Source organism: Cygnus atratus, chromosome 2 (assembly GCF_013377495.2).
Source record: "Cygnus atratus isolate AKBS03 ecotype Queensland, Australia chromosome 2, CAtr_DNAZoo_HiC_assembly, whole genome shotgun sequence".
Classification (NCBI taxonomy): Eukaryota; Metazoa; Chordata; class Aves; order Anseriformes; family Anatidae; genus Cygnus; species Cygnus atratus.
In genome coordinates, this window is record NC_066363.1 from 22,284,127 (window position 1) to 22,299,523 (window position 15,397).

At 36.9% G+C, this 15,397-nt stretch overlaps 1 protein-coding gene across 2 annotated transcripts in view; it reads left to right on the forward strand.

Annotated features, from left to right (window-relative positions):
* MINDY3 (MINDY lysine 48 deubiquitinase 3) overlaps positions 1–14,036 on the forward strand; it is a 50,534-nt gene extending 36,498 nt beyond the window's left edge. For both annotated transcript variants that reach the window (XM_035545358.1, XM_035545359.2), the window contains exons 11-15: positions 5,486–5,558; positions 6,425–6,497; positions 9,188–9,275; positions 12,515–12,586; positions 12,963–14,036. In XM_035545358.1, the coding sequence (XP_035401251.1) occupies positions 5,486–5,558; positions 6,425–6,497; positions 9,188–9,275; positions 12,515–12,586; positions 12,963–13,112 (456 nt within the window). In that variant the 3' untranslated portion in view covers positions 13,113–14,036. The remainder of the gene's footprint in view (positions 1–5,485; positions 5,559–6,424; positions 6,498–9,187; positions 9,276–12,514; positions 12,587–12,962) is intronic.
* Positions 14,037–15,397: the final 1,361 nt, after the last annotated feature.

Consider the following 15,397-nt stretch of genomic DNA (forward strand, 5'->3'; position numbering starts at 1 on the left):
TCTTCCTCTACGCCATGCATCAGGTGCCTTCCTAGTCTCACAGTATTAGGATAGATCTGACTTCCTTTTTACTTCCTATACTGTTAAAACCTACTTTTTTGTGTTTCCAATGGTGTGCTGGGTTGAACAGACAGATATTGGATTTTATCCAGTTTAACTTGTCTCTGGACTCCTATCTAGAGTAAAAACAGAACAGGACCCTGGTGTTTTTTGACATGGTAGGGATAGTTTTGTTATCGGGATCTCAGTCCAGAGTCCTGACCATTACATGTGGACCAAAACCAGCGATTAAACTATCAGATCCATCCACACTCAAAAAGTTTTTCAACACTGATGTGTGGATAGCTGTCTTTGGATAAGAATTTTCAAGCTTTGTACTTAAGTTCAAATAACAATTGTCACTTGCCAGGGCATTGTATTTTTATATTTGAATCAGTTATGGAAGCATTCACCTTGAAGCCATTGGGTTAAAATTAAGAGGAAATGGTGACCACTCTGAAAAAGTAATTTATACAATAAGATTGTTACACATCTCTAAGTACATGTTCAGTGTCTCATCAAGACCAGCTGAAATTGTAAGATGAGAACTGTAAATCTAGAACTTGTTAGAATTATAAACTAGATTGGAAAGAACTGCTAGAGGTTTTAGGATTAAGCTCCCTGCTCAGAGCAGGTCTTGCCCAGAGCAGATTGCTCAGGGTCTTGTCCAGTTGTGTTTTGAATATCTCTGCAGCCTTGCTGGGCAGCCTGTTCCAATGTTCGACTTCCTTCATCATGGGGGAAAAAAATTTGAATTATAATACCTAATCTAAATCTCCTGTTTTGTGATTTGTACCCGTTGGTTCTTGTCCTCTCTGTACATTGCACAGTCTGGCCCTGTCTTCCCTATTGTCCTAGTAGGTAGTTGAAGATAGCAATGATCCTTCTGTTAACCTTTTCGAAGACTTAAGAAATCCAGTCCCCTCAGCCCCTTCTCCTATATTACATTCTTTCCCCACGCCAGTCATTTTGGTTGCCCTTCTCTGGAGTTCTCCAGCATGTCAACATCTTGTGGTCAGGAGCCCAAACCCGTTCCTTGTATCCCAGGTGGAATCTCAGAGGTATAGAGGAAGAATCACTTTCCTCCAACTACTTACAACCTTCCTGCTAATACAGCCTTCCTTGACACAAGGATGTGCTGCTGACTGATAGACAATTTGTTGTCCAAAAGAACTCCCAAGATACCATGGCCTAACTTTCGGAAAAATTTATTTCATTTTATCTTTGAGGGAAAGAAAGTAGTATGCAACGAATGTTTTGTCAGATTTTGCTATAGGGTGAACGGGCTTCCAAGCCCAGGCACATTGTGGAAGAGCAAACCAGACAAAGCCTGTCTTTCAGCAAGTTGTCTCCTAGACAACCTTAAATGTTTTTTCTTCTTTCCCTTTCCTTTTCTCTCTTGCACCTCTCTTTCTACCTCTCCACACACAGATACGTGCTGTGGTAACCCCACCACTCAATCCCCTGCAAGGGTGCACATGAGGAGAGTCAGGCATGGAGTCACAAGTCTGAGCTTGTGCCTGCGGTAGTTGACAGCTGTCTACCTTCTGCCAAACGCAGTCACTAACAGCAGTGTCTGCCTTCTGTCTTGCTGGGAACACAAACTTGTGCAATTCCTCTCTGCCTGGACTCCAGTTTCAACGACCAGTCTTGAGACTCCAGCCCTCCTGTCAAATAAAATTGAAGTTGAGCAATGCATCCAGAAGTCAACTAGAGATACGGGAATTGGTTTCAGATCCCATCAGCCTTGTTTTCTTAGGAAACTATTTTGGAAAAGTTTCTGTCTTGAAAGCCAATGATTACAGCATTGAAAAGGACACTGTTTTGTCTGTAATCCAAGATTCCAGAATACAAGATAAAAAATAATCTTGGTTCTTGCAGATCCGATTAAATAGTTAATAAATTACCAGTGTTTCTGTATTGTTTTCAGGCAAATTTTTAAGAAAAGAATTAGTGCTATAGTATGTAATTCTTCCATGCATCACTCAACAGTGGTATGTGTGGAACTGTGAAGTGGGCCATATACAAACATTTCATTTTCAGGGGCAGCAGGTCTTTCAGCAAGGGCTCTTTGTAAAAATTCATAGCCAGAATGTCAGCGTGGCTTATTCATTATGTTCTGGTTTCGATTTGTAAAATGAAAACTTCTGGAATGTTTTCATTAAAACTTATGAAGAGTATTTTTTGCCTCTGAGGGTAAACATGGGATCTTAAAATAACTGGTACCGCTGATGAGAACAACTTTTCAAAGTAATACAAAATGACTTGTTTGTGAATCATAAGAGCCAACAAGTGAAATGTGATTTTTGGGACATGTTGTACTTAATATTGCAAATAATTATTACAATTAACTGCTGATGGAATTCCCTTATATGGAATTTTCAATGCATGGGATACATTAAAATACAATTCATAAGGCTGGGGGCGTGTGTTTTGGCACATATGATGGAGTATCAACTTGGGCAGCTGAAGTATGTTTTCATTAAATGTTTGTCACGTTTTCAATTTTGCTGCTTGAGGGAGGTACGGGTTTGTTTTGTGGGGAGCAAGAGGGGCGTTGGCTAGATAGAAACGTATGGACTGGTTGAGTTGTCTAGTTTTTCTGGATAGTGGATATAGTCAAAGTTAGGAGATGCATGGGGTTTGTATATACACAGCTAAAATCTTGGAATTTTAATTATTTATGGACCAACAGTCTCAGAGGTTAGAACAGTTTGGGGTTCCACACTCCCTACAGATATATTTTATTTACTTTTTCCTTTTTTAAAGAATTAATTTTAATCTTTTGTAGGGTTTTTCAAACATAAGAATTTTTTCTAATCTTTTTGCTTGCGAAGTCTCTTACCTGCTTAAAAAAAGTTTAAGCACAGGCAACTATGAAGATACACTGTTAAAGTATTGATTTTCTGTAAGTGCTCTAGTTGTCATTCATTTACACAATCACTAATATTTTTCATTAGTGCTTTTGTTCCAAATCAGTCATATTTAGACCCTTAAAATTACATTTTGATGATACTGGATTAATGTAACAATTTAGCTTTTATTTTTCCAGTCTGTTAAGCAAGTACTGTAGAATGTGTTCTCACTAGGAGAGACTAAAAGCATGAAGGGACTTCTCCTGAATTAGTGTCTTCTGTCTTGGAGTACTCAGATACAGGGTGATGGAGAAGTCGCATGTAGCTCGGGGAGGCGTGCAGTCCTAGTTTCTCTGCAGGCCAGCCTACTTCTGATATAAATGAAGATGGGTTCAGAAGTCCAGTCACAATGAGATGTGGTACTTGTGCTGCAAGAGGCCCAGTAGGCTGGAGCCTGGAATTGACTTGGTCCTGGTAAGGACTTTTCACGTCTTAAGAACTAGGAGGCTTCCAGCAGACGTGATTCATTGGATTAATCTGCATTAGGGACTTAGCATGTTTGAGAGCTTTCTTTTAGGGGAAAATTCCCATTGCATTGATCCTTTGAATCCTGCAGCGTGTAACCAACTGTCCAACAGATGTGCTGAAAACTTTCTGTAGCTGCGGAGCCCATGCTGAAGTTGCACATTGGGTTGCTGCTTTTCAGAGAGCCTTGCCTGTGGGGTGGACACGAGCAGCTGGCTTTGCTTCTGCACAGTGTGCATCTAGGGCTGGCATTTGGCCCAAACTTTATTACCACTTAAGTTGCAATACGGGTACCCCGTAATAGATCACAGCAGATTGAACCCCGATCCTTCCATACAGGCACCGCACTGCTCGGTAATGTAGGTTTTTTGCGTGGTGTCAAGCAGCAGGAGAGCAGACCTTAGGAGAGAAAGTATAACGGGGTGGCGTTCTAGTAGCGCCTTGGCTGGCAGCTCAGATATCCCTCCTAACTTCTATATACTGTCCTTCTTAAGACCAAATATTGGCTGTCCCATGTACAGAAATTAGGGGAACTCTAACCCATGATTGTATGCACCTGATGCCAGTAATAGCTGTATCTCTCATGTCTGCAAAGTAAAACTTGCGTGATATTTTAAAATATGTGTTGTGTCGCATATTACCTTTTTGTGTATTCCAGGCAGCTGGCTTTCATTCAGGAAAGTTTTTTAAGCACGTGCCGGATACTGTTAGGCGTATACTTAAAATTCTTGGCTGATTTGGAGTCAGCTATTAAGAGAAAATGGATAAGAGTGGAATTCTGGTAAAATCTATGATTTGCTACTGTTCTTTCCCTGAAGTAGTTTTCTTAATCTGTTCAAAGAACCATAGATCGCTATACATCTTTGAATTCTATGTTTTTCTGATTCACCGTTGCCGCATATAGGTATAATGAGTAGATACTGTGACTTTATCTTTTTAAAAAATCTGTCATCTTCAAAAAGTTGAGCTGAAACTAGAAATAAAAAAGATTGTATACTTTTTAAAACACTTTTTGATTTGTAAAAACAAATAAATTTACTCAATACAATATGAAGAAACAGTTTTGATGTTTACTGTTGTTTAGAGGAAAGCCAACTTTTTGTTTGTTTTCCTCTTCATAGCAAAGCAGGTAGCATTACATTTCTACTTTGACAGGAAGCAAAACTATAGGGGGGCATTGTCAAATGCAGCATTTCCTTAGTAAGTTTTCATTTCCCTTTCTGTGTGAAAAATAACATACATGATCATAACTTTTAAGAGGAGATGTAGGACTTGAGGTACTCCTAGTGAGCAGTTATTTGGTGTTTTATGTTCCATTTTAATCTCAGGTTTTGTTACCTTTTTAAGCTAAAGGGTGTGTTGAGTATGGTGCATTTCTTACCCTTTTTATCGCTTTTTATTTCTCATGAATAGCTTACCAGTTTTACTTTTTTTCATAATGTTTTTGTTATAAAACCAGGGGAATATGCTTTTTGCTGTTTTACGATAGTAGAGAAAATGTCTCCTGTATATGAGTTTTGGAAAGCAAAACTCTGTTTGAGATGAAAAGCCCATAAATAAAAGCATTACAACAGCTACTATTGGAACCATATTTTTTTCATGCAACTAACAAGTTTGTGTTCTGCCAGCCTGTGAAATAGACTTCAAAACATTGTCTTGCAGCTTTCTATCTAAATAATTTTTATCTTTTTTTAATGCATGCATGCATAGTACACTCACTAAATTCCTCTGCTACTTGTTTGTGTTTTCGGATATGAAGAATAATACTATAAATCTAAATCTCTATTTAATACACAGACTCCAAGTAGTTTTTCTGTGCCATGACATCTGCATAAAAAATTACGTAAGCTTTGTCTAGAAGTTTAATGGTCTGTAACATATTTCTTGATAGCTTAAAGTCACTATCAGCAATATTTTCAAAGTACCTTCAGTTATTCTTCTCTTGTATTTAATTTGCATTCATTTAAGGTCCAAACCCGTGTAGTATAGCTAAATTTTTCCTTAGTAATCTGTATCTGAATCAAGAATATCCTGAAAGTTTTCTTTTTCTTTTTTTTTCTCCAAAGGATATGGCCCTTGTTGCTCCTGAAGCGCCTTCAGAACAAGCTAGGAGGGTCTTCCAAACATACGACCCTGAGGGTAAGGGCTGTATGTCTTGCTGAAGTGCAATTTTCAGATCGAAATGCATTCATTCAGTAGAGACAAATTTCAAGGAGTGATGAATACTGCATTCTATGGTGTATCTCTTAAAAATAAACAAGATTATTATTTTATAAAACTTGTTCTAAATACTGCACTTTCAAATCCATTGTGCTTTCTATGTCAGGGTAATACGCTGTTTATTCCCACACTGATTAATAGACAAATAAAGTACTTAGTACTTAAGACAAGAAATTTTTAATACAGCATTCAATCTATAAGTGAAACAAATAAATTTTTGAAAACTTTTTATAGCAAAGGAAATTGAGTACAACATAGTGTAACAGGAGTTAGAGTTCTTAGAGCATATGCTTTTTAACCTCGTAATATTGTTTGTAATTAATAGAAGGCTTACATATAATTTGATTTCTCTTATATTAATCTTTCATAAAATAACTGACCTGCTATGATTGCATTCGTCATGAAATTGCTTTTAAACGTATATGGCACAAAATGAAAAATTTCTTATGTTTTGAAAAACAAATTGTGTAACATTCAGTCATTATTTTAACTGTTTAAAAACAAAAAAAAAAAGAGCAATTATTACCCCATGTATCAAGTGGAGATTGCTATAGGGATTGAATTCTTAGCAAGAATTAAGCTTTTAAGTGTATGAATGATAAACCTACAGTTTCTGTATTGCATTCTTTTAAAGTGGGAGAGAAGTGTTTGAAAACTGTTCCTTCTAGAATCCCACCATTTGTTTTTAAGTTTTAGAGATAAAGATATGCAATATTTTTTAGTAAATTCTGTGTTCCTGTAAAGCATTTTCTTTCTTTTCCTAATGAGCTTTGTTACTTCTTTAGATAATGGCTTTATACCTGACACTCTCCTAGAAGATGTAATGAAGGCTCTGGACCTTGTTTCAGATCCTGAATAGTAAGTGTAATGAAATTTCAGAATACAGAAGTATCATTTAGCCACATATTAATTACTGGTTTTTCTGGATTTTTTTTTCTAGCCTGTACTCTGGGCACAGGATGTTATTTTGAAGTGCCTAAGTCAGCTTTCAGTGAAATGGAAGGGGGGATGAATTAGAATTAAAATCTCTCTAACTTTGGTAGTGATAACTAGAAGCCAAAAAAAAACCAAACCCACCACCAACAAAAAAAGAAAAAAAAAAAACACTACTGTCATTACTATGTATTGAGGAGATGGTCATTTTTGAGTATATTCCCATACGTTGACTAGGGTGAAACTGTGTGACAAGATAAATCACTAAGGCACGTGAAGGCGGTTTTGCCTGATCCATGTACAGAGTTTAAAGCTGAAACTGCTTCACTTGCATTTTTGTTCCAGCAGCACATGGTATCTTCTGTTTATAACTGACATTTATTTCCAGAAATGGCACATTTCTAGGATTAGAGTCAAAACTACTAAGTGAAAAAGGTAGTTTACTTTAGATGTTATATGGACTGACAGGACTAATATTCAGTGGCAGCAGTTAAACTTCAGTGTCAAAGCTTACCTTCTAATCATGTCTTGACACTAAATGTTTAACCCAGGAAGGAGAGCTATGTGCTTAATATTTTTGTTTTTATTTATTTATTTTTTTTACATCTTCAAAAGATGGTTCTGCTCTTTCATGAGCATATGTTCTAGCCTATTATAGTCTAAATCAGTTGTTCCTGTAAAATGGCTGTGGAGGCTGCAAGTGGACTTACCACAGACGTGAAATTTATTGATGTCATTTTCTGTCTTCCAAATGTTACAAACTACAGCAAAGATTACTGAGCTGGGGAGGAAGAGTGAAAATTGGAATCAAAAGACACCCAGGAAACTAAAATCAAAGGAAGGACGAGACAAAAATACTAGTACTTGTGTCATGTTAGTAAATGGTGCAATTTGCAAAAGTTTTTTTTTTAAAGGGCAAAAAAGCCTTCATTTAAAAGGTCTGAGAAACTTTGTTTTGGCCTTTTGTTCTGTTGCATCAATAAGTCTGCAGAAATACCCTTTCTGTATTGAGCAGTTTTTTCATTCGGCTGTTTGGCCTTCAGGGTGTCTGTGGCATAACCCTGGCCTATGTTATTGTGCTTAGCACATCAAACATAAACTGATGTAGGATGACAGTCAGACAGCCTGCTATATGGGAAAGACCTCACTGGAGATCAAACCATGGAATATTTTGTCTTGAAACATCTCTTCTTAAATAAAAATTTTGTCTAACATTACTGTCTTGAGGACCTATTCTATTTTGTTTCTAGTTGCCCTGTCCATTTAATGTGGAACAAAAGTATAAATAACACATTTCAAATTACATACAGACCTTTCTGTTCTGTTTCTGTTGTTGTTGTTGTTAAAGCAAAATTAAAGGCATTGCTTCCAAGAGTGATATTTGCACTTTTAAATTTGAGAACTAAATAGAAATTGGTTGTGATCATCTTATCTAATGCTTTAAGCTTTTTGGAATCTCAAGGTGAGTAATGAAAGACAATCATTGGCATGTGAGAGGTTTCTAAATTCAGGATTTTCATAAAAATAAATACAGAATTATGTTCATTGTTACTCACTGTACAAGAATAAGGTGTCATCAAACTGGATTAGCAGATAGCAGTTGCAAAACATAGGATGCTTATTTACAGTTTCTTAAATTTAATTTGAGTGGAGTTAATTAGATGCAACAAGTGTATATGGGTTCAAAGCCAATTAGGCACATGCATGGAAATTTAAAAAAATACCAGTCTCTGTGTTTAGATACAGCCTCTCACTGAAGATGTCTTGAAGCGGCAGACTGCTGGAAACGGGGAGGGTAAACTAAGGGTATCACTGTATGCTTGCCCTCTTGTACTCTATTGTAAGCATCCACTACTGACCGGTGTCAGAAACAGTACAAAGGGCAAGGCAGTCTGTTGGTTTGCTCCAATGAGGACATTCTCCTGTATGGTACAACTTGTAACTTAGACAAAAGGATAGGATAAATATAAATAAACGTTTAAACAATCTGATGTCTGTAGAATATGATGTTTAAGTAGAAGCATAAAGGTATAATTAACATTTGTTTGTAGTGACCCAATATTGCACCATATTCATGCAGAAAGGCTTTCAGATTATTCCAGTGTACTATTAATAAATGCATTATTTTTTTGGCTTCTTTGTTATCAAGGGCACAATGTATACATGAAATGTTAAGCTTAGTTTTATTTCAGTGTGCTTAGTACATCCCGGAGGCTTTTCAAGTCTCTGTTTCAAAACAGGTTGTTTGGCAGTTACGGAGCTTTGTTTGAGAGATGACTGTTTTATGTATAGCTCAAGAATGCTTACAAGACAGCAAAATGCCTTTTGGGCTATAAACCTAGTTTTAGATTATATGGGTTTCAAATTACTTTACCAAATATGGTGGTCCTTCAGAATTATCACTTATTTAATTTAAAATAACGGATTATTTTTACTTAAAAATAACTGTGTTTTGGCAATTTGCATGCCATTCTGGTGCATTTTGTCACTTAGGATTAAAAATAGAATAGTATTGATATACTTGGCAGCCAGTAGTGTGGTAGCAGAGCGTAATTTAGTCATGCAGGAGTAAAGACGTCTTACTCATACTTTTATATCCGATGTTTTTGTCATAGTGTAAACCTCATGAAGACCAAATTAGACCCAGAAGGGCTGGGCATCATATTACTGGGTCCCTTTCTGCAAGAATTTTTCCCTGAGCAGGTAATCAATATAGCTTCATTGCTGCAGAGCACTGTCTCTTTAACTTGTCTTTGAGGGTCATAAAGCACTTTGATCAATATCATAAAGATATTTTCAATAATAAGTATTGTATTCATTTGGCAGGTATGACCAGTAAATAACTCCTTGCATTGCATAGCAAACTGTAGACTTCCATTTTGCATAAGGTATCTCTGATTTTGTCAGCTTTACACTGGAAGGAAGCTCCCTTGTAGTGACAATTTCAAAAATTAAGTTCTGGAAATATATAATTATGTTGCATATGAAATTGAACCACTTTCCTAGCCAGAAAAGGAAGTTCATCTGAGTTTGTTTTTTCTGAGAATGAAATGACAGTCTGTTTCTATCAATATTCCAAACGTCTGCTATAATTGCTACCCAAATAGGAAAAGATTGCAACATATGTAAAACTGTGCATCTCTAATCATGTAAACAGTACAACAAGAAGTCATTATAGATTTATGTTCAGTATGTGTGGAAGTCAGTATCTGCCAGGGTGATGAAACAGATTGAGAGCTTGAAAGTAATTTTGCATATATTCATTAAGTTAGCACCACTGCTCTGAAGCATGTGTTAACCTAGCACTGCTGCCCGCCTCTCTCTTTGGCCTGGGTCACATTCTCCTGCTGTCATGCTGCCTTCCTCCTGCCACAAGGAGCAACTTTGTACAGATGTATGTTAAACCAGAACAGGCAGCTGGTCCAGAGGAGAGCAGTCTCAGATGTTTGTATCGGCAGAAGAGAGAGGGTTTTCCCAGGGATGGAAAGATACAATGGTGGAGGCAAGAGAAGGGCTGGGAGGAGTAATCCTTTGGAGGCTTTTGTGGTTTAACATATAATTGAAACTGTGGCTTAATTTTTACAACCAAGGTAACATGAAACTAGTATTTTTAAAATACCTTCAGGAAGACTCTTTTTGTTAGAGTTGCACAGAGTATTACACCCAAACAGTACTGCACTGTGAAACGAGATGGCCATTCAGAAGAATGCACTGCCAAAGATGGTAGTGACTGAATACATCATTAAGAGATGATTCAGCATCTGGAGGACAAAAGAGGAGTTAGTGTTCGTTTTCTTGGGATTTACAGAACTAGACACACATTGTGTATTTGCCAGCTGTTTCGTCTTCCTTTCATTTGTACTTCCAGAAGTGGAAATATCTTTAAAAATGAATATAATTTAATTTTATTTTTTACAATTATATTGCACTTTTAAGTCTAGAAGATTCCAGTACTTAATTTTAGGCCTCAGATGCCTAGAATGGAGTTTAGAAAGCCAAAGTACCTATTCTATAATTGGCTGTACCTAAACTGTCCGGTACTGTGGGCCATAATTGGAGGGGAAAAAAAAGTCTTTGCAGGGGGCTACTGAACTTGTTGGCTGTTCCTGGATGCCATCTCTGACAGGCCAAAGATAGCTGGAGAAGGACGCATCATGGAGTCATGGGCAGATCTCCACCTTAGTCACCTGGTGAGCTGGTGGAGGAACTCTGTCTGCTGCAAGGGTGGAGGCCGCAAATCAGCGCCTGTCCATCAGGTGCTAATTCCCTGCTGCCACGATTCCCTACCACTCGGTTTTCCCTGAGCTGTTGGACTGGCTCTAGTGCAAAACACGGGAAATGTTACTGCCTAAAGAGTACAGTCTGAACAACCAGCATGTTTTGGACTGGGAGATGCCACTGTCAGTGAGTGACTTAATGCTGAGGGCACAGGTTGTCAAACCTACCCGTGTCTCTGGACTGAATAGCAGGAACCCTTCCTTACCCATACTGATGCCTAGTTCAGAATTCTTTGTTAAAGTAAAATTCTTTGGAAATTAAGAACAATGTCTTAAAGTAATGTTAGGAAATAGCAGATGCCAGTGATGGTTGGGATTGTTGATATTCCCCTTTATGTAATATATGAACACTTAATGCTCAGGAGATTCCGATCAGTTCCTTCTTTCCTGAGAAGGGATTCTCATTCTTACTCTCCTAGAAAGTACTAAACTCCACCTCAAGAGGAAGAAGGGATCTCAGCTTTCCTTTTCAAAGCTGTTGACTTAGAAAAATACTCAAAAATCATTTAGACTGGGAGTGCAAGCATGACTCTTCAGTGGTTAGTTAGGTAGTCGCTTGGAGAGGGGAGTACTTGCACTCTCCCGTATGCCCTTTATTTGGGAAACAATTACTGCACAAAATTCTTAACATCTGTGGGACAAGAACTGGAAACCAGCAATTCTCTTCCTTCAGGGTGAGCATACCTTTATCAGGGAAAAGAACGTGCCCTCTTCCCTTCCCACCAAAGCATAGTTTTATTTGTCTCTGTGAAGCAACTTCAGTAAGTTCCCTTCTCCACCCTCCCTTTGCTGCATAACCTAGCTTGCTGTGTGAGACCCATAGCATGGCACAGTTGTTGAGTCCTTCCAGAGAAGAAAAACGAACGGGGGCTTTCTGTAAACTGATGAATGTGCTGTAACCTGAGCAGATGTGTCCTCATTTCAGCCTTTATTGCCGTGTATTTTAAAATGGGAAAAGCTTTTGTTTGGAGCCTGGACCAGTAGGTATAAAAGCGATGATATTACACCTAATTTGCATTTCCTAATTCAGTTACATGCAAAACATTTCAGTCCTTTTAGGACTAAAGCACTTAAACACCTGGAGTGGTAAAGGTTGACAACTGCAGTCCATCTGTTAGGCATCAGCTGAACAGGTGTCCTCAGAATTAGTGCGCAGATATGCAGGCATGTAAAATAGAAATTTCTCTCTGCCTTTCAAACGGAGGGTTGGAGACTGGATCTGGTCCTTAGTAAATATTTAACTTAGCAGTATCCAAACAGTTATAAATAAGTTATAAATAAGTTATAATAAATAAGTAATGGCTACTACTTAAGGTGTCTTAACTTTAAAGAGTAAGACAGTTACTACATGCTGAGTATTGAAGGTGTGATTTAAAGTGTCCACATGAACACTGAAAATCATGAGTAGCTCGTGAAAATGTTGGGGGGGGTGTTGAAGGAGTTTAACTGTTAATTTAATGACATCTTTTAATAATTTGTGATGAAGAAAGCAAGATGAACAAAATCTTCAATATGTCACCTGAAAGAAAAAGAGAAATAGAAATGGTACACTCCTACAGTTTCCTTGAGCCTTCCTGTTTAAATGCTTTGTCTGGTTGTAAAGAAAAGACACTATTAAGGCACAGTGTATATATTACATGAAATTAACCATTTTCTTTCTACTAGGACTCCAGGGTTTCAGAGTCATTCACTGTTTACCATTACAACGGACTGAAACAATCCAACTATAATGAAAAGGTAAGATGTAAGAAACATAAATCTAGTCTTAATAACAATTAGCCTGCAAAGGTGACTCCCTGCCTTAAATTGTAGAACTGTAGTGGCAGACAAAATACTTCAAACGGGCTTTTTCAAAAGTATTAATTTTTCTTACAAAGGGATATATTTGGAATCAGAAACTGCTTTGTGCTTATGATCATACTGTAGACAGTATAGTGAATGGGTTGGCTAGACTGCAGCTCTTCAGCTGTGCTTTTTGAGTAGAGATTTCATACCTCATTTCATTTAAAAATAAAAATAAATAATAAAAAGGTCTTCATGGGTCTGATTCTTCTTTAGGAAAAGAAAGGTTTTGAACAAACATAAGCTGACATATTTGGATTTGTTTTGACAGGTCATGTATGTAGAAGGCACAGCAGTTGTTATGGGCTTTGAAGAACCAATGCTACAGACTGATGACACTCCCGTAAAGCGCTGCTTGCAAACCAAATGGCCATATATAGAATTACTGTGGACCACAGATCGATCTCCTTCTTTAAACTGAATGAAACGTATAAACAACATGCTACTATCGGATGCTTGAATGGGGATAGACGAATTGGTATTTGCTCGGAAAGTGGTATACTTTGACTGTGTGAAGTTATACACTGGTATCATTGATGAATTGTAAATAATGAATACGAACACTTTTTCAGTGTTAATTGGAATATTTAATTTTTTAATCAGATTGATTTCTATTATAATAGTTTGTCTTTTTTTGGCCACTGTAGTACTGTTAATGTGAGTTACCCTTAAAAAAGAAAATAAAAACTACTTATAAAGTCTTAACATTATTTTGCCATCTCATAAAGATTTGAAAAATGTCTGATATTGCAGAATCTGCATATTAGATGTCAGGTCTTTAAAACATAAGACATATTCAGCTTCTGAATCATATAGGCATGTTTTATTATTTAAATTATATTGGCTTACATTACAGTACCATAATGTGTGGAATAGACTGGCCTTTGCACTGGATATGTTTAAATGAGTTTAAACCTTCTGCAGTTTTTCCTAAAATCCAATCTTACCTAAGGAGCTTGCACAACGTGACATAATATGATACATTTCTAGGAATGTTAATAAGTATAAGTCATAAATACTATTTCTTGGCAGTTGTATATTACTGTGGCTTAGTTATCAGGCATGTTAAAAGTGAACACAATCTGAGGAAAAATAGATGTATTAATATTTATTTGAATTTGTATAAAAGAAATGTAAAAAAAGAAACACAGCAGAATTTCTTGTTCTATAATCTCTAAACTATTCAAACTTATATTGCCAAATACCTCTTCTCAATTTGTCCAAACAGCAGTGTAAGCCAGCGTTATTGTATGTGTTAAGTGCATGAGAACATCTGTTATTACATTATTATATTCCTTTATTTATTATCAACTTGTTAGCCCTAAAATAAATTTTTTTCCTTGAATCATGATGTGTTGTTTTTTTGTCTATATATATATATTTGGTTTTAATGTGACTTGTTTACCACTTCTGTAAAATGATGAAAAGGGACCTTGCATTTAGAAATGCCAGGTTTTGAGATGAACACATCTCAAGAGGGAGTTGGGGGAGGGGGGTAATTTATTGCGTCTTAACTGACTGAAGAGCCTCTGTTATTGCCAACAGGGCTGAAATTCGCATTCAGAACTATTTTACTTTTTAAAAATTTCATTCCTCTAGAATGATCATCATGCAGGAAGACAAACAGGCATGGTCAGAAATGGAACACGTAGGTTTGAGGTGAAATCCTTGTTGCACTGTAAAGTAGGCAGTAATGGCAGAAAGAGAACATGATGCCTGCAGATATGTTCTCTGCAGGGCTATAGAATGTATCTGTTAGTTTTTTACCTGGAAATGAGTGAACAGTGCAGGTCCAAATAGGACTTGTTTAAAAATGTAGCTCCTGCAATTAACATGACCATTACTGAATGCTAATCTGACAGCAGTGTATCTTAACTCTTTGAGGTTTGTTTAAAAAAAAAAAATAGTCATCTCCAAAGTATTTTTTTGAAAAGATTCCTTAATCTATGTGGTCTGGATGCTAAAAGACTTGTGCAACAGTAGTATTGCTACTCAAAAGCATATAGACAACTTAAGAAATTAAGAGAATCTGTTCTAATATTTAACTGGACTACCTGGCAAGTCTGAAGCTTTGGTTTTCCTGAAATGCTCAGGCTTGATGGGTACTTGCTTTAGTTAGTTTGGGTAATTTAAGAAAAATGTTTTCAGACGGACTTTGAAGCTGAGAGTTCACTTCTCTTGCTCCTTCTGGATTCCAGTGTCTGTCTCGGTTTACAATACAGGGTCTCACAACAGAGCTTGCACTGAGTCTGTTAGAATGAACAGGCTCTTTCTAGTCCTGTGTCAGATACAAATTATTTTTCATCTCAGAGAAGAAAAAAAAATAGAAGCCCTGCTGCAATACTCTATAGGAATTTAGCTGATGCCTCATGTAAAGGAACCCTTTTTCCTACACCTTTCTTTCTTCCTTCAAACTGGCTGGTTGTTTGAGGCCTAACTTGGATGCGTACTGAAGTTTGCAGTTAGATATTCTCAATAAATAAATAATGGAAAGATTGTTTCCGGTGCCTCATATTAGCCTGGTGAGTTCTATATGAAGGGTTAAGGCTAACGTAAATATTTTTTTTTGCTTCATTAAAGCCTAAACTGTGCAAGGTAAGCAGCCAGTATAAATCCAAATGTGGCTATGCTTGTTATATTCCCCATGAAGACCCCTTTAAAACAGTACATTCACATGGCACTTTGGCTTTTGAATACTTGTGTTGA